Consider the following 24,147-nt stretch of genomic DNA (forward strand, 5'->3'; position numbering starts at 1 on the left):
ATCTTAAAAAAAAAAAAAAAAGGGAGGGAGCCGCCTGGGTGGCTCAGTCGTCAAGTGTCTGCCTTCAGCTCAGGTCATGATCCCAGAGTCCTGGGATCGAGCCCCGCATCGGGCTCCCTGCTCGGCAGGAAGCCTGCTTCTCCCTCTCCCACTCCCCCTGCTTGTGTTCCCTCTCTCGCTGTGTCTCTGCCAAAAAATTAAAAAAAATAAAATAAATCTTAAAAAAGTACTCCTTTAAAATCTCTCTTTCAGGGCAACCCTCTCGGGTCCCCCCTCCCTCCTCAGGAGCTTTGTACTATCACTTTGCTATCGCTTAATAAACTTTGCTTTTTGCTACCCCCCAAAAAATAATAAAATCTCTCTTTTACAAGTAAAAACATTCCCCCATATAGAGCAGACTTAGCAGGTATTTATCTAGGTCCCTCAGACCGACACGAGAAGGTATGTTTGCCGCAAGTCCACACTGCAGGGCTGAGAACAGAGTGATGAACACCTGCAGGGGGGAGGAGTGGCAAGCTTTACCATCACATGCCCCGTGCAGCTCAGAAACGGGCGGCAGGTAGACTCGCGATTTGCTGTCACCAGCACCGGGGTCTCAGTAACAGGATCTGCCACAGACCGGCGCCCCACCCCGAGAAGTGATTTGTATAGGCCGTGGGGCCCGTTCTTGGCGAAAGACAATAGTGTTTAAAGCAAACTCCAAAGAGTAAATATTTTAATTTTCTTCAAACGTACTCTCCATTTCATAATATTTTCCATAGTCACACGGACGAGTTACATTTCCACAAAAAGACTCATATAGCAGTAGTGTTCTTAAAGTACATCCAAAATTAAGTAGGGAAACTAGGGAACTCAGCAAGGAGCATACAACACTGGTGAGATTAAGTTCCATGTCCAAGGTTAAGTCGGGAGGGATTTGCAGGAGAGCCGAACTCGGCGCCCCCCCCGCCCCCACCACACGGTCCACAGTGGAAAAGTGACCAGTGCGGCCTGCGCCCCCGGCTGCTTAGGAAACCCACCCCAAGGCTGGAAGCTGCCGTTTCGTGCATGCAGAACGCGAGTCAAACAGCAAAGTGAACACACTTCTTAAAGGGGGGGCTGCTAATTCCACCGCCCACGGCTCCGGAGGGGTCACCGAGGCCACCGCCACCCCCTCGGCCATCCCGAGTCGCACAGCAGCCCGCAGTCCGGCGCTTCCCACTGAGCCACACGCTCGAAACCACGGTGGCCACGGTTGGGACGGGAGGCAAAAATCCCGGACCCTGATGTTTTTGAAAACTGCTGACCTCTCAGTGTGAATTGTTGAAACTCAAATTTCTCATCCCCAACACAGCCCACGATGCTGGTGTGTTAGAAGAGCTTTTCTGTGTCTGATGTACAGTAACAGGATCGAGGAAAATACTCCCCACGTAAGCTTACAAGGTCTATTAAAGGGGGTGGTGCACCTACATGGTCCCAAAATACGGGGATAAAAGGAAGTTGGCACTAAAGCACACAACTAGGCTTCTATGGAAAGACCGACTATACCTTCCTATAAACAGAAATAAGATTGTTTGATAGATTTCCCCCCCTGTATTATACACTCTATAAGTAGCCTTCCTGGTTAAACCTAAGACTCACAAATTTCTATTTGATTTATTCTATTTGATACCAACTGCTATGTCCAATGGATGGATGCATCTGCAGATACAAAAGAATATCACTTTGCTTTTGACAGTCCCTTACTTTCAAGCTCAAGGAACTTTACAGACATTGGCCCTCATGTCTTAAGTAGGTCAAGAGGATGTGAGGTGAAACGGAGTGACTGCTCACCACGAACACTAGCCCTGCCACACTCCTCCCTGTAATCCTGAGGCATTCTACCCGATGCAGGTGTAAGAAAATGGAAGCAAAGGCCAGTGATTAAAGTCACGAAGCTTTTCACATCTACAGAATTTAAGTGAATGTCATGACAGTTGTTAACCCTGAAACCATGTAGTGAAGGGTTCTCATTTAACACGGCTGCAAGTCAACACGGCCTGCTGTCCACCCGCTCTGCGAAGAGTACACAGTGCCCAGAACCCGACCCGAACACACTGGAGGCAGGCCCGACGCCCCTGGGCTGGCGGCCCCTGCACAGAAGCAGACAGAGTTGCCCAGATGGTTTTGAAACTGAGCAAGGGCACCAAACCTACAGAACACGGTTTTTACAGGAGAGGATTAAAAACTAAACATTTTTCCTGGAAATTTTTTTTTTTTTTAAAGATTTTATTTATTTATTTGACAGAGACAGCGAGAGCAGGAACACAAGCAGGGGGAGTGGGAGAGGGAGAAGCAGGCTTCCCGCTGAGCAGGGAGCCCGATGTGGGACTCGATCCCAGGACTCTGGGATCATGACCTGAGCTGAAGGCAGCCGCTTAACGACTGAGCCACCCACGCGCCCCTTTCCTGGAAATATTTTAATACCATTTAAAAGTGACACAGCAGGAGGCAGGAAACAGCAGTTTTTTGGTATTTTTGCTATTCTAGGCACACTGGGACTTGGAAAGATTCCCTAAAGTGAGTCTTGCATTATAAAAATATTGATGTGAAATATATGTGCTTAAAGTGGGAATCCAAACTGGACCCAAACTTCACTAAAATGAAAGTTTACTGCTGTGTCCAGAAGAAATGCTGTATTACGTCTGTCCTAAAAGGCAGATATTGAAAGGGAATGTTCTACTGGCAAATAACAGCAATCTGGGGACAGACAGGAAGGGAAACGGGGTGCACATCAGCCCCACTCAAGAGGAAGTATCGCTGTCTTTATGAAGTGGTCTTCACGCGCTTCTCTAACACTGTGGTCTTAAACTCGCTGACGGATCTCGGTCAGGCTTGCTCACCCGGACTCGCTGGGGAAACACCCATTCGGCCCCCACGCAGCCACATGTGGACTCACGCCGTCTACTCCATGCAGAATAGTTCATCAAAGTCAACCACACAGGCCCGGTGGCCACTCCGAAATGCAGTACTCAGAGATCCAAGATCTGAGGGAGCCCGTGGCTACCGTGTGTGGTGTGATCTCCATGCTCTCCAAACACCCCCAGCCTGGGGTGTCACAGGTCTGGGGGTCTACCAAACAACACACACACACCACACACACCGGGGTGTCACAGGTCTGGGGCAGTCTACCAAACACACACACACACACACACGCAGTCTACCAAACACACACACACACACACCACACACACACACACACACACGCAGTCTACCACACACACACACAGTCTACCAAACACACACACACACACCACACACACACAAACACACACACACCCACCCCATCATCCAAAAATCTCTGTTGGGCCCCTTAGTTTACAGACAGATGCTGAGGCTTACAAGTCACCTGCCAAGTGAGGGCAGATCTGGCAGCCCAAAGGTCCTGCCCAACGCTCTCCTTACTGTGTCGCTGTGACATAAAGGTTGGAAAAGACATTTTTAAGAAAGAACAAATTGAGGATACCTAATAATGCAGAAGTGTTCAAATACAGTCTACATAAACATCTCAGATAAAGAGCATCTGGGTTAAACTGGCAATGAACAGAGCCCTGATACTGGGCCTTTCCGAGGCAGGTTTCTGGCTCCCAAACCCAGATTCTGCGGCTGCGGGTGCACAGGACAGAGAACCACGGAAATGACATTATGAAGATCTCTGTTACACTAGGATTTACAAACCAAATTTGTCAAAAGATGGGTCTATTTGCAACTCAAGAGTGCAAAGAAGAGGATGATTATTTCTCCCTAGACTATATCTAACTGAACTTAAATAGTGTAACTATGGAAGATGTCTTTTAAAATTAGAGATTTTATATTTTTAAGTTGATCAAGGGCTTTGCAGTTTAATTAATCATCACAAATAAGAGACATGGTATGTTCTGTTTTAAGGATGCATGGAGCATCCTGGGGTCAGCGAGCAGGGCGGTCAGAACGTGCCCCCGAGGCCGGCTGAGCCTTCTCAATGATGCATGGGCGTGGCTACTGTTTACTCAGGATCACATTCTGCATGGACTCCATTTAATTGGGACAGAGTAACGGATGGTTCTGTGAGCAGTGCCTTTTTAAAGTTTTTTCAGCAATAAAAAGGAAACAAAAATTAAATGCTGTTTAACACAGTTTTCATAAATTTTAAATGTCCAGATGTTTGGCTTACATTGCTTTCTTGTTCAGAAAATCTAGAGAATGGAATCGATTCGACATCATTTTTCAAACCCCAACCTGAAATGTAGTTCTGAAATCCAAATTCATGTGAATGGCATTCTCCCCACTTCAGAAAATGAAAATTCACATCACATCAGTGGATGAACACAAAGTCCTGCATTTTTTCTACTAGATTCACCTAAAGTCAAAAAGTGAGTTCTTGTGAACAATTTTCCTCTTACTCCTAGGTAATGATTTACTTGATATTAACCAAAATCAGTTTTGAGAAAGTATTCCCAAGTATCTTGGGATGGATCCAAGTATTGCATCTATGAATATGCTCTAAGAAAAGCAAAATGTTCATGGAAGCATAGAACAATTTTACCTTTAAATAAAAATACTTTATTCATTCCTGACAGGTTATCAAAATGTACACTGTTAACCAAGTAAAAATGGTACTTCGAAATAGCTGACTAGGGCATATTTGGAGGATTTTTGGTTAATTTCAGAAAAGTAAAAATCATTTCCAATCTCCCTTTCCACACATTCCTAAAAGCTTGCACTGTATCTGCTGAAAAGTGAACATATAAACAATCATATGGGCCCCAGTTCATTATAGAATGCACATTTTCATTTACACTTAAAATAAATGGAAGTTACTACATCTGAGTTAGCTTCCTTTGCCAAACATTCAGTCTTACTCCTCTTTATATTTTGTGAAAATCTGTAAATTACATAACAAATAGATCACATGACTTGTATTAATCTACACACACACACACACACACACACACACGATAAAGTGCAACAGAACATGTCTGCGACATTCACGTTCTCAACACCCACAGATTCTGAGGGAATGGAAATAATGTTCTCAAGTGCACGGACACTAAATCCAACAGACTAGGTTATTTATTCCTCAGGGTTATTTATATTAAAATCCTATTTGCTTTGCTTTCCCTGTAGTTTCTGTCTCTCATTCTCAATGAAAGTTTCGAAGCTGTGATTCTTTTTAAACCTTGAGAAAAATCAGCTCTCCTCAGGGCAACATAAATAGTGCTTTCAAAGTGCACTTTCAAAGTTTCTGAGCACTCAGTACTGTAACAGGAGGCTTCCAATGATCTCTCATCCATAGCAAGGAGAATCACAGCCATTTTAATAAAAGCAAGCATTCCACTTACTTGGCAGCAAACGCTTAAGAACTTTTGACACGAACCACCAAACATTTCTCTACGCAAGTACCAAACTAGCCCTAAAATGTCACAAGTTTTTGGTTGCATGTTGCTTTGATATTAAATTATTTAACTAAGAAATGCTTTTGTTCCTGAGATGAGCACAATAAAATTAAATGAGTACCCTCTAAAGCTGCCAATGGGACACTATGCTCCTTACTTCTACCCTCACTATCTCCATAAAGAATCGCGTCTGAAATATCAGTCTTCCCCATGGCGCCATTTCTGTGACTCGTCTTGCCGAACATCTGGTCTAATTTGGTTTCTCATGCCACCTAACACATTTGATGTCGCTTCGGTGGCCACAATCAGAGGTTTCACCACCGCGGGAGGAATCTGGCGCAGGACCTCGCCCACGGCACCAGTGACCCCTCTGCTCTCGTGTTCTCGAGCTGCGGTTTCGTAAATTGTCTGAGCCGTGTCTGTAAGTCCCTGAAAGGGGGAGAGGAGAGAAGATCAGAAAAATCTCTAAATTATCCTATTGTATACAACTTTAGCAGAGTTCATCAACATTATGCTTGTAACTAAACCAAAAAACCCACTGTGCTTTTGAGATAACCCAGGATAATTATATTTATGACAGAATTGTAATTATAGGGAAAATAAGAGGCAATTATTATAATCTAGCATTTTGTTGTGACACGTGTATGTAGAAAATATAGCTAAGCTACCATTTCACGTAGAGAAGCTTAAAGAAATATTTAGGGGTGCCTGGGTGGCTCAGATGGTTAAGCATCTTTGCCTTCGGCTCAGGTCATGATCCCAGGGTCCTGGGATCGAGCCCCACATCGGGCTCCCTGCTCAGCGGGGAGTCTGCTTCTCCCCCTCCCTCTGCTTCCCCCCCTGCTCATGCTCTATCTCTGTGTCTCAAATGAATAAAAAAAAAAAAATCTTTTAAAAAAGAAATATTTAATGATCTAAGAGTAGCTTTCCTGGCACTATTAATCACTCTAGTTAAATCAAACTTAGCAAATAAAGCTTCTGGAATAAATATAATCACAAAAGGAATACGGTGATAGCTCCTTTGAGACAACTGTAACAAGAAAACCTAATTCTACAAAGCTCCAGAAAATTATTTGTTTTAAATTACTAGCTATGTACTAGAAAAGATAATTGTGGAACATTCAATTAAGATAAAAGGATTGGCTTAAATAGAAAAAATTCTGAAAACATAAAGCAGGAACATGTTTAATAATTTAAAAGTTTCGGGGCACCTGGGTGGCTCAGTCGTTAAGCGTCTGCCTTCGGCTCAGGTCATGATCCCAGGGTCCTGGGATCGAGCCCCGCATCGGGCTCCCTGCTCGGCGGGAGGCCTGCTTCTCCCTCTCCCACTCCCCCTGCTTGTGTTCCCTCTCTCACTGTGTCTCTCTCTGTCAAATAAATAAATAAAATCTTTAAAAAGTATCATTTCGGGCGCCTGGGTGGCTCAGTTGGTTAAGCGACTGCCTTCGGCTCAGGTCATGATCCTGGAGTCCCGGGATTGAGTCCCGCATCGGGCTCCCTGCTCGGCAGGGAGTCTGCTTCTCCCTCTCCCGCTCCCCCCTCTTGTGCTCTCTCTCTCTCTCACTCTCTCTCTCAAATAAATAAATAAATAAAAAATCTTTAAAAAGTATCATTTCTACCTGGCACGGCAGGGTAAACATGTAATACTGTAGGGGGAGGAAACGTACAGAAGAACTAAAAACAAATACAAGTGCAGTTTTTAAAACTATCGACAGTAAGTGAAACCGTGACAATAAAGAAAACGCTCACGGTTGGTCCACCTGTGCCCACATCCCTCTGTCTCCTCTCTCAGCCACCCTCCCTAGCCCGAAGACAATAAGCAGGTCCGAGCGGATTACAACCCAGTGAGCGTGGCCACCACCGCGTCACAGAAGTGAATTCGTATCTCGGCTCTATCACTTCAGTGTGTTACCTCAGCCAAGTATTTATTTCATTTGTTCTTTGTTTTGTTTTGTTGCTAGTCAAGTCCTTTCAATGGGGGATGAAGTCTGTGGTGACTGTCAGACTTCACTGGCTCAAGACGCCCGCAGAGCCTGGCGCTCTGTGCTCACGAGGCAGGCCCTGGCCCCGGCCTCCCGCCCAGGGAACGACGGAAGCAGGGGCCAGTCAGCACACGGCAAATGTCTGTGGGCCACACGGGTTCTATCGTGTATGCTTTTTTTTTTTTTTTTTTCCTTTTTACAATCCTTTCAAGTTGTTAAAATAATTCTGAGCTGGTAGGTCCACACAAAAACAGGCCTGGGCCAGAGGTGACCTAGAAGTCACAGTGTGCCGAGCCCGGATCTAGAGGAGGAGCCCATCTGTGAACCAGCTGGAATGTTTTCTCTCCATCTTTGATTCACTAACATCGAAAAGGGAAAAGACACATTTATCACCACGTAAGGAGCCTCTATTTAAAAAGTTTTGAGGGGCGCCTGGGTGGCTCAGTCGGTTAAGCGGCTGCCTTCGGCCCAGGTCATGATCCCAGGGTCCTGGGATCGAGCCCCACATCAGGCTCCCTGCTGAGCAGGAGCCTGCTTCTCCCTCTCCCTCTATCTGCCGCTCTCCCTGCTTATACTCTCTAATAAAATAAATAAAAAATAAAAAACTTTAAAAAAAAAGTTTTGGACACGGAAGTCAGATTCCTTGCTAATCAAGCGCACCTACCATCTCGATCCGTGCTCACACTGTCAAGTCTCAGAGAGAACCACACAGCAGACCCGAATACCCAGGGTCCAATAGAGGCCCCACTACTGACTCGCCCAGCTACACTGGGGAGCCATTTCCGCTGAGCCGGTGTCCTCATGGGCAAGTGAGGACCACCACCTACCTTTAGTGGTTGCCATACACCTGGCACAAAGTAAGCACACAAATATTTTTTCAAATGAATTTAGATTAAATCAGGCAAGCGTTATGCAAACTGCAAAGTGCTCCATTTCCAAGCGCTATTATATCCTGCGGCCCACGGCCCCTGCCATGCCCTGAACCCCACGATCATTTTTATAAACCTGATTTCTAACATGTCTACTGATAACTGGCCCAATCCTGACATCTATAGGAACAGATCTGACCAGTAATTATTCTCCCAACTAAGTCTCCTTTTAAGAAAAGCAGGTGGTCTTGCCTTTATTCCACTAATACATTTCCTCGGGGCCCTACCTCAGTGGTCTCCCGACTATTTGGGACCACAGAGGCCACTTTGTCAGGGAAAAGACTGTCCTAGGCACTTGTGCCTGTCAGAATAAAGACGGGGAAAAAGATCTTTAATGAAATCCTAATACATGCATCAAGAGTAAAACCATCTCAAACTTCATGTCACATTAAAAAGAATGTCAAGAAAGATTACAACGGGGAATGCTCCCAACAGTGCCCATTAAGAACCAGATTCACTGGTGCAACTAAATTGCAATTAGGCTTAATAAATGTTGAGATTCAGATAGTTACAAATCACCAACTTCATTCTTAACAACCTCTTGCACAAATGAATAAAGGGACATTTATATGAACATTGCTGTAGCAGTGGTTTAGGGAAAACAAGGTCTACCAATAGGAAAGTGAAGTACGCCACAGCCCTACGATGAAATGCCCTAAGACCGTTTAAATGAGACGTGCGTACATCACCACGGACAGACCTTGAAAGGCAGACGTTGCAGTGATACATACACTAAACACCATGTGTGTTAGCTTTTAAAATATAAAAACAGTACGTGTTGCTTATGAACACATATACAGTAAAAGTATAAAAACATGTACCAAAACATGTGTACCATCTTCAGGAGAGTGAAGGCACAGGAATGGGATCAGGCGAGTGACTGAGCTGACAAGCTGTGCTTTTAAACAAAGCTGAGTACGACAGCGCAGCACAACGACGTGCCACATCTGGGTGGTGCGAGCGTGCGCGCGTGTCCGTTACCCGGCTGGCTTCTGCACGTGAGGAGAATCAGCCTTTCCTCCAGATCACGACTCTCCTTGTGAGCCCATCACTACCTGGCCCTCTTCTCTGACCTCGTGCAGACACTGGCACTTGCTATTGGTAGCAATTCCAAGTCCACTCGCAGGGGTTTCCAACCACAAAATGCTCTTCCAACAAAAGCCAGGAAAGTGGGCCAGCCGGTTCCGGCCCGCGCACCCAGGTACGCACTCACCTCTTTCACAACACTGTAGGCCTTGGCCACACCTTCCCGCAGGTCCACTGGCTGGTGGGCTAAGCGGTGGTGAGGAAACCTTTTGATCTTCTTGGGCTCACTAGAAAGGGTCCCAGGAGACACCATGTCATAAGCAGTCTCTGCTGCCGCCTGGAATCATTTTATCAGAAGGTAAGAAATGAATCAGAAGAAAGTCTGCAGAGTTCTGCTCCAACAACGCACTTGCCATGGGGAGTCGGGAAGAACAGAGGGACTCGCAGGCCCTAACGCAGGTGCGTCTGCGGTATCAGGAGTTCTCCACGACAAAAACTTAGCACTTTTATACCAAGAACATTAAAGTGCACATTAAGAACTAGTATCTGGATTGAGCTGACTTTCTCAGTCCTCCTCTCTCCCTCTGAGAACACTCTCCACGTTACCAGGTTAATCGAGAATGCCCTGTCTGTGAACAACTGGATAAGGTCAACTGGAGTTTAATACTTAACAAACCTTAATACGTCTACTGTTTTGATCTGTAATGCTTCCTTCACGTTTAGCTATGATCTGTTCATATAAATGAGGCAAAATAAATCCTCGATTAGGGCGCCTAGGTGGCTCAGTCGTTAAGCGTCTGCCTTCAGCTCAGGTCATGATGCCAGGGTCCTGGGATCGAGCCCCGCATCGGGCTCTCTGCTCCACGGGGGGGCCTGCTTCTCCCTCTCCCACTCCCCTGCTTGTGTTCCCTCTCTGTGTCTCTCTCTGTCAAATAAATAAAAATCTTTCAAAATAAATAAATAAATAAATCCTCGACTAACTTAACAGTTACAATTTAACTGAAACAGGCAAACAAATTTGCACTGGATTCCACTGCTTTATTCTACGAATTCTTTACCACCAGAGAGCTGAGCAATAAAAACAAAAACCCCCCAAAAAAACCCCACGATATTAAATCATCATAAATAAGATATCTATTCTCAATGTTCTGTATATTTCACAGGGTCTTTTTAGAAACATAAACCCCCGACCATCCGGTAAGCCTTCCTGTCCGTACGGAGGACAGCATCGGCAGAGGTACCTGTATGGTCTGGACCGTCCTGTTGGTGAGCTCCAGCGCGGCCATCGCCGTCGAGGTGCCAAAGGACGCAGCACCTCTCTGGAACCCTCTGACGATGCGACCGTCCTTCCGGTACTGCTCTATTGGTAACCAGACCAAGTCCTTCAGGCCTTGCACTAGAACAACGGTCAACACGGAGCAATCAGTGGGAGTGCTGGGGCTCAGATCTCTGCTATCACTCTAACCCCGGGGTTTTAACCTCAAATGGGACGCAGAGTGCTCTTGCCGGTGTGTATGACCACACATAGAAGTTTTCTAGAAAGTTGGTCCCCACACAGACTGTCCCAAAGGCACCCATAACTCCAAAGGGGTTAAGAATCGCAGATCAGGCAAAATTAATCATCTTTTGATTAAAAAAGAAAACTCACCTAATTGTACTAGTGAATGCATAGGCCCAACGCCTCCCAGGATTCCTGGTAGCTGGTTCTTCTTAATGTCAGTAAGCCATTCCGTGATTGCATACGAGAACAATTTGTCAATACCTAGCAAGCTAGAGCAAAAGACTATTAGTATGCAGAAAAGAGAAAGAAATTCATAGGTTCAGATAAGTTGGGGGAAGTTTTTTTTTTTTAGTTTCAGGAGTAGAATTTAGTGATTCATCAGTTGCATAGAACACCCAGTGCTCGTTACATCAAGTGTCCTCCTTAATGCTCATCACCCAGTTACCCCAACCCCTACACCCCCCCCACAGCAACCCTCAGTTTGTTCCCTAGAGTTAAGAGTCTCTTATGATTTGCCTTCCTCCCTGTTATTTTTCCTTCCCTTCTCCTATGTTCATCTATTCATCACAAGTAAAATCATATGGTATTTGTCTTTCTCTGACTGACTTAATTCGTTTACCATAATAAGTTGGGGTTTTTTTTTTTAACTTAAGACAAAAGAAAATTTACCAATTACAAGGACAAAATATTATAGATGTTCAATCTGAATGTACATATACACACATATATGTACACATATATATAATCCAGTTTAATGTTAGTAATTTCTACAAGGTTTCAGTAACATGTATACTTCTTCCACTGCTCCTATTTCTTGAACATCTAAAACTCTAGCATAGGGGGCACCTGGGTGGCTCAGCTGGTTAAGCACCAGACTCGGGTTTCAGCTCAGGTCATGATCCCAGGGTTGTAAGATCGAGTCCCACATCAGGCTCCATGCTCAGCACAGAGTCTGCTTGAGATTCTCTCTCTCGCTCTTCCTCCCCCCCCCCCCCCCCCACTGTGTGTGCACACGCACTCTCTCTCAAATAAATAAAATCTGGGGCGCCTGGGTGGCTCAGTCGGTTAAGCTTCGGCTCAGGTCGTGATCCCAGGGTCCTGGCATCGAGTCCCGCATCGGGCTCCCTGCTCAGCAGGGAGCCTGCTTCTCCCTCTCCCTCTGCTGCTCCCCCTGCTTGTGCTTGTTCTGTCTCTTTCTCTCTGACAAGTAAATAAAATCTTAAATAAATAAATAAATAAAATTTTTAAAGCTCTAGCATAGCATTAACTCAATGTCTATAAATTGCTACATGGTTCTCAGCCACTAAGAACCATTACATTGTGAACTTCCAGTCTTTTTGCTAAATAAATGAATTTATGACTTTGGGAAATTATTAAAAAATAACTACAGCTGTTTTTGAAAAATACTACTCTGTTCAAACTACTACTCTCTCAGCATAAAAAGTAGCCCCTAGGGCGCCTGGGTGGCTCAGTTGGTTAAGCGACTGCCTTCGGCTCAGGTCATGATCCTGGAGTCCCGGGATCGAGTCCCACATCGGGCTCCCTGCTCAGCAAGGAGTCTGCTTCTCCCTCTGCCCTCTTCCCTCTCGTGCTCTCTCTCATTCTCTCTCTCCCAAATAAATAAATAAAATCTTAAAAAAAAAAAAAAAAAGTAGCCCCTAATCAGTAAGCCTCCTCTAAAAACAAGCTCTCTGCACACAATACTGTAAAACAATGATATGTTTGCTAAGAAAAGTCAGTGATCAATTTATTGTAAGCTAATCACAGTCACTATACCATAAAGCCTCATATGGTATAAATCAACCTACCCATGCCGGTAGAAAAGCCGCTTCAGCTTCAGTTCTGAGCAGTTTAACTGGGCCAGACCAATCAGAATCCCAGCCAGCGTACCCTTTAAAATTAAAAAAAGCCAGATTAATGTGTAACTGAGACACCCAACATCTAAAATAGTTGTTATTTGGGCAAGTCAAAGTAATATTCATTCACTTATGCAGCTAAAACACTTAAAATATTTACAAATACACACTTAATTATATATGACCCAAATTACACTAAATTTTACTCACAGGTTAAGTAAATGATGTTTACTGTAAAAACAGAATTTTAAAATCTTGCATGTCACTTCCAACATAAAAACCATGACAGAAAAAGTTTAAAAATTAACTCCATTAGAAAAACAAAAGAGATAATTTTGTAGAGTATATTTATACAAAGTTTCCAAACCTGATCCATTGATACGTGTTTGCCATGATAATCAAGTCGAATAGGAACTTCTGATGTGAATCTAAATTCTCTGAAGATAAAGAAAGGAGGGGAGTTATTTATATTCAAAAGTACTAATAGTTGAAATTAGAAATAAATTAATTTGTTCAACTGGATAATAAAAACAAAACCACAAAATAATGTGAATATCTCAAGACCTAAGGGCAATGTCTTTTAGTTCTATCTTAAGATAATATAACAACTAATGTTAATCATCTTATACATTGTATTTATTTTATTTAAATTTTCTCACAAAAAATCTCCTAGTTTACTAAATGTTTACCTTAGAAAAATTTATTCTGGCAGATATTCTCAATTTATACAGAAGAATAATAAAGGTGACCTTTAAGATTAAACCAAATAATAGAATCATTACCAAAAAGTAAAAAAGAGAAGAGGTAAGGGATTTATTTCAGCTCCATCATGAAGCAGAAAGTGCCAGAAAAGCCAGCCATTATTCCCAGTTTTACCAGTTATATGTGATGCAATCATGGGCAAGGAACTTAAACTCTGAGCCTAAACATCTTAGTAAATTTTTAAAATGCCACCCACGTTGGTGAATTTGAGTGAGCATTCTTGAAATTAATGCTTATAAACAGGATATCAACACACAAGCATTGGGAATTCTGTGAGAATGAAATCATAATTATACACCGATGGTATACATCAAACAAAAGGAGCCGGCTTCCCAAAGTTGGACTGTAAATTGGACTTAAAACACAATTTTTCTATGGAATTAATGTCTGTGTTTATATCCTAAGCCATTCCACAAAAGTCCAATTTAACCCACAGCAAAATGGAAATGCTGTATTTAAACGTCAATCACTATAGGAGCCTGGGACCCCAGGTCATCCCTCATTTCCAAATACACATCTCCACTTGGGTCCCTGGGCATTTTGGTTCTCTTCCTTTCTCACTCTTTGTTTTCTTCATGGCACATAATATGGCAAATCATGTATTTTAATTATTTGTAAGCTCAATTATACAGGGAATTTTTCTCGGCTTTGTTTACTGTGCCTAGAACAAAACCTGGCATACACAGAGTAAGAGCTCAATAAATATCTGTGGAATGGTTGGGGCTATTAGGCCATCACTTAGAAAATGCGCCAGATTTGGGATTAAGACCTGTGTTCTAGTCTTGACTCGGCCACTAACTGTGGTTTTGAGCAAGTCAACTTACTTCTCTGGACACTAAAGTTCTTCTTCTGTGAAGTGAGTAAACTGGACTATATCACTGACTACCACCCCTAGGCCTTCTAGGAGCTTTTAAGAGTAGAAACAGAAATCCATAGCAATTTTAAATAGTGTAATAAAAAAAACCAAAATTATTTACCTAAGTAAGTGAGGCCACACAAGCTGAATGAGAAATGTTAAATTTCTTTGCTTTCAGGCCAGAATTGTTAACAATTCAATTCCTTTTGGACTGGCTATCCAGTGTTTACAAAAACCAAACTAGGAGTTCATGTGTGATTAATATAAAATGAGAATTCACATTATTACTTATGATATGCAATTTTTTGGTAGTAAAAAAATTTTAAAGATCAATGTGGGAAAGTAATAAAAGAGATTCTTCTTTCCTGGTGAAACTTTTACAACTGCCAGAGATCATCTATCCCAGGATCTTTCCAATTCCCATATCGTTATTTTTTTTCTCTATTTTCAAGATAATAAAAATATGAAAGCACTTTAAATAGTTATACTGCCCGCTTTGGGCCATACACAAAGTCTAACCTAAAGTCAGCTTGAAAAGACAGAATCGGGGGACAATCGATGTCAACAGGAGTACAGACAACAAGGGGAAGTAACTAACGGTCCCTCACAACAACAGGTGGCTTAGATCTTCCTTCTTCCTCCTTCCACCGGAGCCAAGGCTCCATGACCACCATGAGGGGCCGGGAAAGAAGGATGATGGGAAGAATGAATGGGTCTGGAACTGAGGATAAATTCCAGCGTGCAAGCAGCTAGCTGAGCATGGGCAGGAGCTACAGCGGATAGCAGGAGCACGCGGGCCTGCCTTTCCCGATAGTGCCGACTGAGCCAGGGAGTGAGGGGTCAGGAAAGACACAACAGTGATGGGGAAGGGCAGATGGAAAACCAGACAGAAAATGCCCACACTGGAGATGGGAAGCCAAGGTGTGTAAGGGAAAAGAGGAAAGGACATCATGATTGAGGAGGTACAAATAAGCCATAACAGTGACTGGGAAGAGGGACAGAAGGAGGAAAACAAAGCTAAGAGGAAAAGGACATTCCTGCTGCAGAATCCAGAGAAAATACCCCTGAGCCAGGGTTACTACCTGTAATCAAGGGGTGCAGGATACGTGGAGCCCACATGTAAATAAAGACACTAGTTACTGTTTGGCAGGGCAAAGAAAAGCTGGAATAACCTCATGATTAGTGGTGGTACACGAACACATTAAAGAACAACCTGCAAAACGCTAAAATAACTTCATGTGTTATCAAAATTAAGTGATTTACCTAAAAAACACGGGCTGATCACTAAATGATGCTTCTTCAGCTGAGAAGTCCTTCTCTAGCTCCCCATTAACCACTTCCACTGAATTGGCACCACCATCTTGGGAAGGCTGCTTTGGCCCAGGAAAAGAAAGACCGAGATTTGGCTCCTTGGAGGTGCTTAAATGCCTTGGCAAACTGCAGGTGACATCAGCTCCAGGAGACTTTTTAACTGAAAAGGTAATGTGTGCATTTGAAAAATTAGGAATGCTTCTTTAGAGCAACCATTTAAAATTAATGTGGATTTAACTTGTTTTGCTGCATTTAATAAACACAATAACTGCTACAGAGACTACCGACTTCCACCTTTTAAATTATTACTCTTACATAAACTGCATTTGCAAAATATAAAAAAATAAACACAAAGCACATTTATATAAATGAGAATAAAGACTGTAAGTACACTCTCAAAAAGGCCTCATAACAATCAAAATCAATCCAAGTATTTGATATAGACTTTTTCCAAACTATACATATTTAATACCTTCTGGATCTGGAGCCATTAGAAGCTCTACTTCTGTAGAAAGACTTGTGAAGAAATCCTTCAGGAAGAACAAGGCATCCTAAAATGAAAAGAAGTAATTATAACCAGGGCGGGGGGGGGGGGAACATCTATTACTAAAACTACAAAGTATCTCAAAGTCCCATATTTTACTCATTACTCATATACCACTATAATTTTTTGAGTTCTTACTCTGTGTGAGGCACTGTTCCTATTCCCCATCTCTCTCTCTCACACACACACACACTTCCTTGTTAATTCTCACAACTCTGAGAAAATTATAGACGTGAAAATTAAGACACAGAGAAGTTAAAGATTACACAGCTATTTCTAAATCCAAGTACAGTTTGGTTTCTCAGGAAGGCGACGTCCTTGTTCTTGGATGCCAGTGCTCAGTGCAAACTGTAGGGGGCGCAATACCGCCACGAGGAAGAGCACCCTGCCAGCCTGCGCACTCACAAGCCTTGCAAGTTCCTACTACCTGCTTTCTGCCTGTACCACTCTGTTCTATTGCCTTAACACATTTTCTCCATTGGACAGGATATTCAAAAGTAAAATCCATAAAACTACCCAGTGTGGTCTCTTCTGAAATGATGTAATAACAAAAATGCGCAGGCCTGTCTAACGCTGTCCGAGCAAGCCACATTCGCCCGCTATTAGCAGCTTCGTTTTACCCACCTCACTCACACCGACAGACCCCTTTTGGAAAGTATGAAAATTAAATGCTTGAGCCTATTCTTTCTTATTCTGCCCTTCCATTTAAAAAAATTCTCAGTTAATATAAAGCATTAATACTGTACCAAAATGCAATGTGGTGGGGAATTACAGGGTCAGGATATTTGGTAGCATACTCTAAGTCTGGTAATTCCAAAGGATCTGATCAACCTACTGATCACGTTTATCAGAAGTATAAATGATGAAAGTCAGAAAGATATTTTTCTAGGTAACATGGCATATGGGAGACTGAGGGATGGGACTGAAGACCAAGCAGGCAGTTTCAACAGTGCTGAAAATATTTTGGTTCTGCAGTAAGACAGTGGGTTCATGAATTGTTCATTACATTATGCTTTATTTACATTTATATATGTGTATATTTTGTTATTCACATTACATACATTATATATTACTACACAGATCCGTGTGTATATATACACACACATTGGATAATATATGTATGTCAAATATTAGATGTTTACAAAGTTAACAGTACCTAAAAATGTTATTCTTTGACCACTAGGTGGTGATATTTTAACGTAATAAATACTTTGACTCTATGCCTTCAAAAAAACAAGAGAAAATTTCCAGGTATAAATATGCTTAAAAAAAAGAGAGAGAGAGAGAGAGAGAGAGAGAAGACCACAGAGCCGGTGGCATTTATCCATTTTCACTACAAATCACAAAACAACAGAAGAGGGGATACTAATGGTCCGCATTTCAATATGCTCTCAGAAGTTCTGATATTGGTATTTATGCTAAACTCTTTACAACTCAATAAAACAACCTCATTTTAAAATTAGCAAAACACAGACACTTCACAAAAGGGTATACAGATGCCAGATAAGCATGTGAAAAGATGCTCAGCATCATTAGCCACCAAGAAATCCAAATTAAAACCACAATGAACACCAAATAAAATCGTTAAAATTAAAAAGACAGCATCAGGTTTGGTCAGTGTGTGAAGGAGCAGCTCTCGTGTTCCTGGGGGTCGTACAAGGGTGTAACCGCCGGGGGAAACTGGCAGCTTCTTACAGTGGTCAAATACACATCTGCCTCACGGCCTGGAAATTGTTTGTAATACCCAAGACAAATGAAAACAAAGATCCATAAGAAGACTTGTACACAAACTTCGTAACAGCTTTGTTCCTAAGAGCCAAAACCAAGAAAAACAACCCAAATGTAAATCATGTAAATGGATACACAAAGTGTGGTACAGCCATACAAGGACTCCAATCCTCAGCAATGAACAGGAACAGACGGAAGAGAAATGAATAGACACGCCTCAGCATAGATGAAGCTCACTGCACAGGAAGCCAAATACACTTCCATTTACATGAAGCTGTGGGAGGGAAAAAGCTAACCTATGGTGATAGAAAGGAGACCAACAGTTACTTTGGGGTGGTGGAGACTGATCACAGAGGGGCACGGGGGACTCTGAAGGGAACAGAAAACGCTATTTCAACTGGTGTAGTAGTTACTCAAGTGTATCTGTCAAGCTCAAACTGTACACCTAAAATCCTGGCACTTTATTATATGCAAATTATACCTACATACAATCAACTTCTTAAAACTTGAAAAAATGTGGTTTATTATTTTACAAACTTAGGCTATAGTTCTTTCTAGCTTTAAGAAGATACTAACAGTATCTTCTATCATAGAAGTGTTAAAATAGTTAATTATAATGTCATACTCAGGCAATCAAGTAATGATGCTAAAAAACCACAAATGTGCAAACTAGTACTGCTCCGTATTCACCATCTCGAACCTCAGCCAAGCACATACTTACCTTACCAGAATGGCCTCACATCTCCTCTCACAACCTGAATTAGGCCCTCAATGCCTTTACACAAATCTTAATGCAACTAACTCAACCACATTCCTTAAGACCCACCTTGAGTGTCACCTCCTCCAAAAGCCTTTCCTGATTACCCCTCACTCTTCTGAATTCCCCACCTGGCTTCAGAGCCCCTTCTGCTGGGGCATATCCCGCTATGCCTATCTTTACCACTGGGACTCACCACAGGGTGTTAAAGTCATCTGTTTTATGTCAGTCTCCACCCCCATACAGAGATCTCTGAGGATGGGGATGTTCACTTATCTTTGTATCCCCAGCATCCTAGTACAGGACCTGGGATGAGACTGGCATTCAGCAAATCATCTGGGATTAACAAGCATGTTTTCCCCGCCCAGAGTTCCAGGCAGTGCAACACTGAAATGGACACCAGACTAGGAAAGTCAGGAAATCTGGCCTCTTCAAAGTTCAGATCTCAAACTGTCTAGTTACATGAACTTCATCATCTATTTACCCTTCCCCAGAAGAAAATCGTTCCTTCTGCCTAGTGTCCTGCCTCCACTACACGCATGCTGAGCTTTGGAAGCAATGACCCTGGACTTCAACAGCAATGCAGCTTTTTTGAAAACAGTGTGTTGCTTTCATACTTACTATCTATGATCCAGTTAAGAGAAATAAAGTCAGAGACATGCTTGATAAGAAAAGTATTACTCAAAGCATTATCATTCTTCAACTAATTAGTTTTCTAAAGAAAAAAATGGAGAACGTAAGTATCAGGTTTTCTCTTCAGAGGACCATTTGCTCTCTCAAACTAAGGCACGTCGATCTCAGAAGGTGCCAGCCAGAGGACGTCTGCACAGTGAACCTGTCAGCACACACCTGCAGTGTGGCTGTGTTCTCCTCAGGTTCGTATCTTGGGAAACGATTTCCCGCTCCTCCTCAGGTCAGCCAAAACAGTGATTTCCCTGTTTTCTCAAAGATCAGTATCTCCCCATTTCAAAATCACAATGCTTTATAGTTCTAAGAAATTAAGCTCACTACTGAAGAAAAAAGTCTATTAAAGAAAACTGGGCAGGGCGCCTGGGTGGCTCAGTTAAGCGTCTGCCTTCAGCTCAGGTCATGATCCCGGGGTCCTGGGACTGAGTCCTGCGTTGCTCCGTGCTCAGCAGGGAGTCTGCTTCTCCCTCTGCCTCTGCCCCTCCCCCCCACTCCTCTCTCTCTCTCTCTCTCCCCCTTTCTCTCAAATAAATAAATTCTAAAACTTTAAAAAAAAAAAAAAGGAAAAAGAAAACTGGGCTTGCTACATCTGGCAAAGTCATGCCAATAAAGATGTATCTTGCTCAAATTCTTGCTCACACTGATTTCCACAGATCGAATTTCCCATAAATACTTGATCGTACTCCTATTCAGTCACAAGGCAATGTATGGACAAATCAAATTAAAATACGGGTATCCAAAGAAATTCTTCTCATAAGGAGAGAACATAAATCTAAAGTACGCACTGGCAAGTCTGTCCCAGCTCAGAAGCTACAAATATTAACGTGAAGCTGTGCTGAACTTCTGTGCTTCACAATACATTTTTTCTGAGAAATGTCTATATTTTTGCAAGATAATTATTTAATACCTTATTCCTAAAATGTCTGTTACTTATTCAAATAACAAGTCAACGTTATTCAATCTGTGCCACATAAGCAAACCAACAGCGCTATCCCACACAGACTCTCCTTCTCACACCAATATAAGGTGTAACAGGACAGTTCTGCCGTTTCAAAAGCAGGCTATTTTAAGAACTCCACTTATCTTCCTCAGTTGTGACGTGCTTCAGTTAATAAGAACAACAGTTAACACTTCTGATCTTTTAACATTGTATGCCAGGCACCAAGCTAAATATTTAACATACGCTAGTCTCATTTGATCATTTTTTAAAAAAACGATTCTACATCTATTTCTCTTACTTTGATTTTATCAGTGAAGAAAGTGAGGCTTGGAGAAATAACTTCCCCAAAGGCACACAACTAGGGAAAGAGAACTGAGGCGCTAACCCCAGCCTGACTCCCGAGCCTGTGCCCCCCCTCATGGCTACACTGCACGACTACAAAGCATCACGTGTTCACACACCCTGAATCTAGTTTGCCCAAGAGGCGCCAACTATGTTTTAAACAGCTGAGTCAAAGCAAAACCCAGAACAATTTCATGGAAATGCTTGCTAGAATACAGCAAAGTAGATTTCTTTAGGTCTTTCCACAAATCTGTTGTTTGTGACCTGTTCGGGTATCCAATTTACCAATTTGTCATCTTGCCCAGGGCAGAAGGAATTCTCTTCCAGGTGCTGTGGTTAAGAGACAAGCCCTCTGATCTTTCAACCACAAATGTCAGGGAGTCATTTCCTCCCCTCTGAAGACACCTGTGTACCTGCCCGAGCGTGTGTCCGTGAGCAGGGGAGAACGGGAAGCAGGGACTGAGTGCTAGGTCACGCAGACAATGAGGAGCCTGGAGCACAACATCTAATAATGTTTACTCACCAACAGTTCGGATCCCAAATGCCTGATGAATTTGTCCTATTCTTTACCAGCAGAATTCTGCTTCAATTATGCAACTTTCGTAACAGTTAAGTAACAATAAACATTTTAATTCACCTAAATTAAATCTCTCCTTCTGAGTCTGGGACATAGAAGCATAACTCTTCACACGATGCCTGCAGTACAAACCTGGTCAATATTGAGGCGAAGTGGCATTAGGGACACTCGCAAGCAGCACTCCTGCGGTGACCTGCCGGACTCGGGGCGCACGTGTAATACTTTCACTGTCAACTAGGAGAGAAGAAAAACATTTTTTCCCCAATGATATTACACCCTTGTTTTCATTTAAAAAGAAAAAACACAAGAAACAAAATAAAAAAATTCCATTTCTATTCCTTGTAAGAGAACTAAAAGTGGAACTGTTTCCCCTTTTTGTTTAAAGGCCTGAATCACACTTGTCTGGGGCACACACTCCCTGAAGAGCCTCAGGAGAGAAATGGGTTCTCTTTAGTGGGAAAGACGTAAACGACAGTGTGGTACATGCACTTCAGGATCCGCTGGGCCCCTGGAGGGAATCCGGAGAGCCACACTCCAAAGACAGCTTCTAGGACGTTTTCTTCTAGCAATCCTGAGCAAATCATTCCTATTCCACTAAAACTCACAAAGTGTTAGAAATCTGGAACACTTCCAGCAATACTAAATATTTTGTGTAGATCACCATAGACTTCCCGTTTTCCTCGGGTATCAATATACTGGCAGTTAAAATTAATGGACCCTAAAAGTGACATGTAAAATAATTTTTAGGGGTGCCTGGGTGGCTCAGTCATTAGGCGTCCGCCTTTGGCTCGGGTCATGATCCCAGGGTCCTGGGATCGAGCCTGCTTCTCCCTCTCCCACTCCCCCTGCTTGTGTTCCTTCTCTCCCCCTCTCGCTGTCTCTCTGTCAAATAAAAAAAATTAAAAATAAATAAATCTTAAAAAATAATTTTTAAATAATAAAACTTTAAGGGGCACATGGGTGGCTCAGTCAAGCATCTGCCTTTGGCTCAGGTCATGATCCCAGGCTCCTGGGACAGAGTCCCACATGGGGCTCCCTGCTCAGCAGGGAGTCTGCTTCTCCCTCTGCCCCTCCCCCCAGCTCGTGCTCACTGTCTGAAATAAAACCTTTAAAAATTAGTAACAATAAAACTTTAAGCAGCGTATTTAAAAGGGATTTTCATATTACTATAAAAAAAAACCTTCAATTTTCCCCAATCTCAATCTTCTGCAGTTAGATACAACAAACACACTTTTCCAAAACAAATACACAACAGAACATATGAGGTGTTAAATCTTACCATGTTGGAATGAGCTTTTCGAGGCATTTCTTTACTGCAATACAGGTACAAAAACTTATTCATTTGTGATGTTGCCAGACGATCTCGAATTTCAAGATCCTGCACGACAAACACCTGCCGGGAGACTGGGTGCTCTAAGAGGCCGGAGTCACACTCCGGCTTGCAAGGCGGGTAGACCTCGTGCTGAAACTTCACCTTCACAGACAAGAAGGAACACACAACCATTTTTACTTTTTATTTAGATTTCTTCTTCAAAATGCAAAATATCACCCATCACTTGTTGTTTCAGAGAACAACAGTCCTTCATTTGTTCACTTTATTGATCTACATGTGCCTCACCACACAAGCATAGCTCAATGACTATCTCTTACTTGATCTTGGCAAAATCCCTATCCTTTTCAAGCAAAACCCTCTGTAAGAATAATACACAAAGTTATCATCTTGCATACCTATGAAACTGCCTGAAAAACAATCAGGGGAGGCAACGTTGAAGTTCCAAGGCGGGGGGGGGGGGGGGGGGGGGGCAAGGATACAATGAAATCATGGGATCTCCATCACTACGGTACTTCCATGTTAAGTACCCTAATATAAGACACTTGGCACAATCCCAGACAAGCTGAAAGAACTGAATGCATATGATGTCATTGGCGACCTGGACACACTGGTCTCCAGACATTCATGAAGGACCTGACACAGGTCCTATCCAACGGCAGCCCTCCCAGATAGATGCTCCAGGGCAGTGGTTCCCCAAGTGTGGTCCTGGGAAAGGGAGTATCAGAATCACCTGGGAACTCATTAAAAATGCAAATTCATGGGCCCCACCTCATACTGATTCAGAAACTCTGGGGCCCAGCAACTTGTGTTTTAACAAGCCCTCAAGGGGATTCTGATGCTTGCTCAACTCTGAGAGACACTCCTCTAGGGACAGCCTGGGAAAACAAAAACAAAACAAAACCCCTCAAACTTCTCGGAACATTTGAGAAAGAAAAAGTTAGAAGTTTTACAAGACCCCTGCATTTTTCCAATCCAAAGGGCTGGCACTTATGGCTCAAGACCACAAGGCTGGGGAGTAACCAAAGAACCCCCATTAATGCTCCTACTTCAGTGGCTTTTTCCTTTCAAAATGCCATCTTACCTTGCTTAACTGTATTTCCATTAAAAAGTCATGGTTTCTTCCTTTTCCCCCACATACCATGTTACGTCCATGCCTTGTGGGAGTGTGAGAAGGTGAACTGTGGGGACTGCTATAAATAGAAGAAAAAAAAAATTTTTGTTAAAGGAAATATTCAAAGAAAGGCAATGAATGACCTCAGGAAAAATAGAAAGAGAAAAAGAGAAAATAATATTACAGAACTACCAACACTCTGCCACAAACTGCATTTCTCTATATCAAAGCCACATCTTTATGCTTCGGAGACACTGAGAACATGAATTTTATTACTGCCATTGCGGCAATCAACTGCCTGCTAAATACTTAGAACTAAAGAAAAACCTAACTATGGTGTTGGTGTTCATATAACAGGACACGGAAAAATGAGACCTCCTGAGAAGTTCCTTATTACTTCAGAAACTCCTTACAGAGTACAAGTCCTAAAAATCCCAATCGATATAGAAAAGGAAGTTTTTTAAAATCACTTTTTTTTTTAGATTTTATTTATTAATTTCTGAGAGAGAGAC

General features: G+C 42.7%; 1 protein-coding gene across 6 annotated transcripts in view; it reads right to left on the reverse strand.

The window, feature by feature from the left end:
• Positions 1-698: 698 nt before the first annotated feature.
• Positions 699-24,147, reverse strand: part of ATG2B (autophagy related 2B) — an 82,347-nt gene continuing 58,898 nt past the window's right edge. For 5 of the 6 annotated variants that reach the window (XM_036104678.2, XM_078054175.1, XM_036104679.2 and 2 more), the window contains 11 exons: positions 23,606-23,714; positions 22,471-22,665; positions 21,324-21,425; positions 16,089-16,167; positions 15,569-15,776; positions 13,055-13,124; positions 12,640-12,722; positions 10,979-11,100; positions 10,572-10,726; positions 9,518-9,667; positions 699-5,822 (listed from right to left, as the gene is read on the reverse strand). In XM_036104678.2, the coding sequence (XP_035960571.2) occupies positions 5,592-5,822; positions 9,518-9,667; positions 10,572-10,726; positions 10,979-11,100; positions 12,640-12,722; positions 13,055-13,124; positions 15,569-15,776; positions 16,089-16,167; positions 21,324-21,425; positions 22,471-22,665; positions 23,606-23,714 (1,504 nt within the window). In that variant the 3' untranslated portion in view covers positions 699-5,591. Of the gene's footprint in view, positions 5,823-9,517; positions 9,668-10,571; positions 10,727-10,978; positions 11,114-12,639; positions 12,723-13,054; positions 13,125-15,568; positions 15,777-16,088; positions 16,168-21,323; positions 21,426-22,470; positions 22,666-23,605; positions 23,715-24,147 lie in introns of those variants that run through there. The other variant, XM_078054176.1, reaches the window with a different exon arrangement.

The sequence above is a fragment of the Halichoerus grypus genome, chromosome 8 (genome assembly GCF_964656455.1).
Source record: "Halichoerus grypus chromosome 8, mHalGry1.hap1.1, whole genome shotgun sequence".
NCBI classification, from domain to species: Eukaryota; Metazoa; Chordata; class Mammalia; order Carnivora; family Phocidae; genus Halichoerus; species Halichoerus grypus.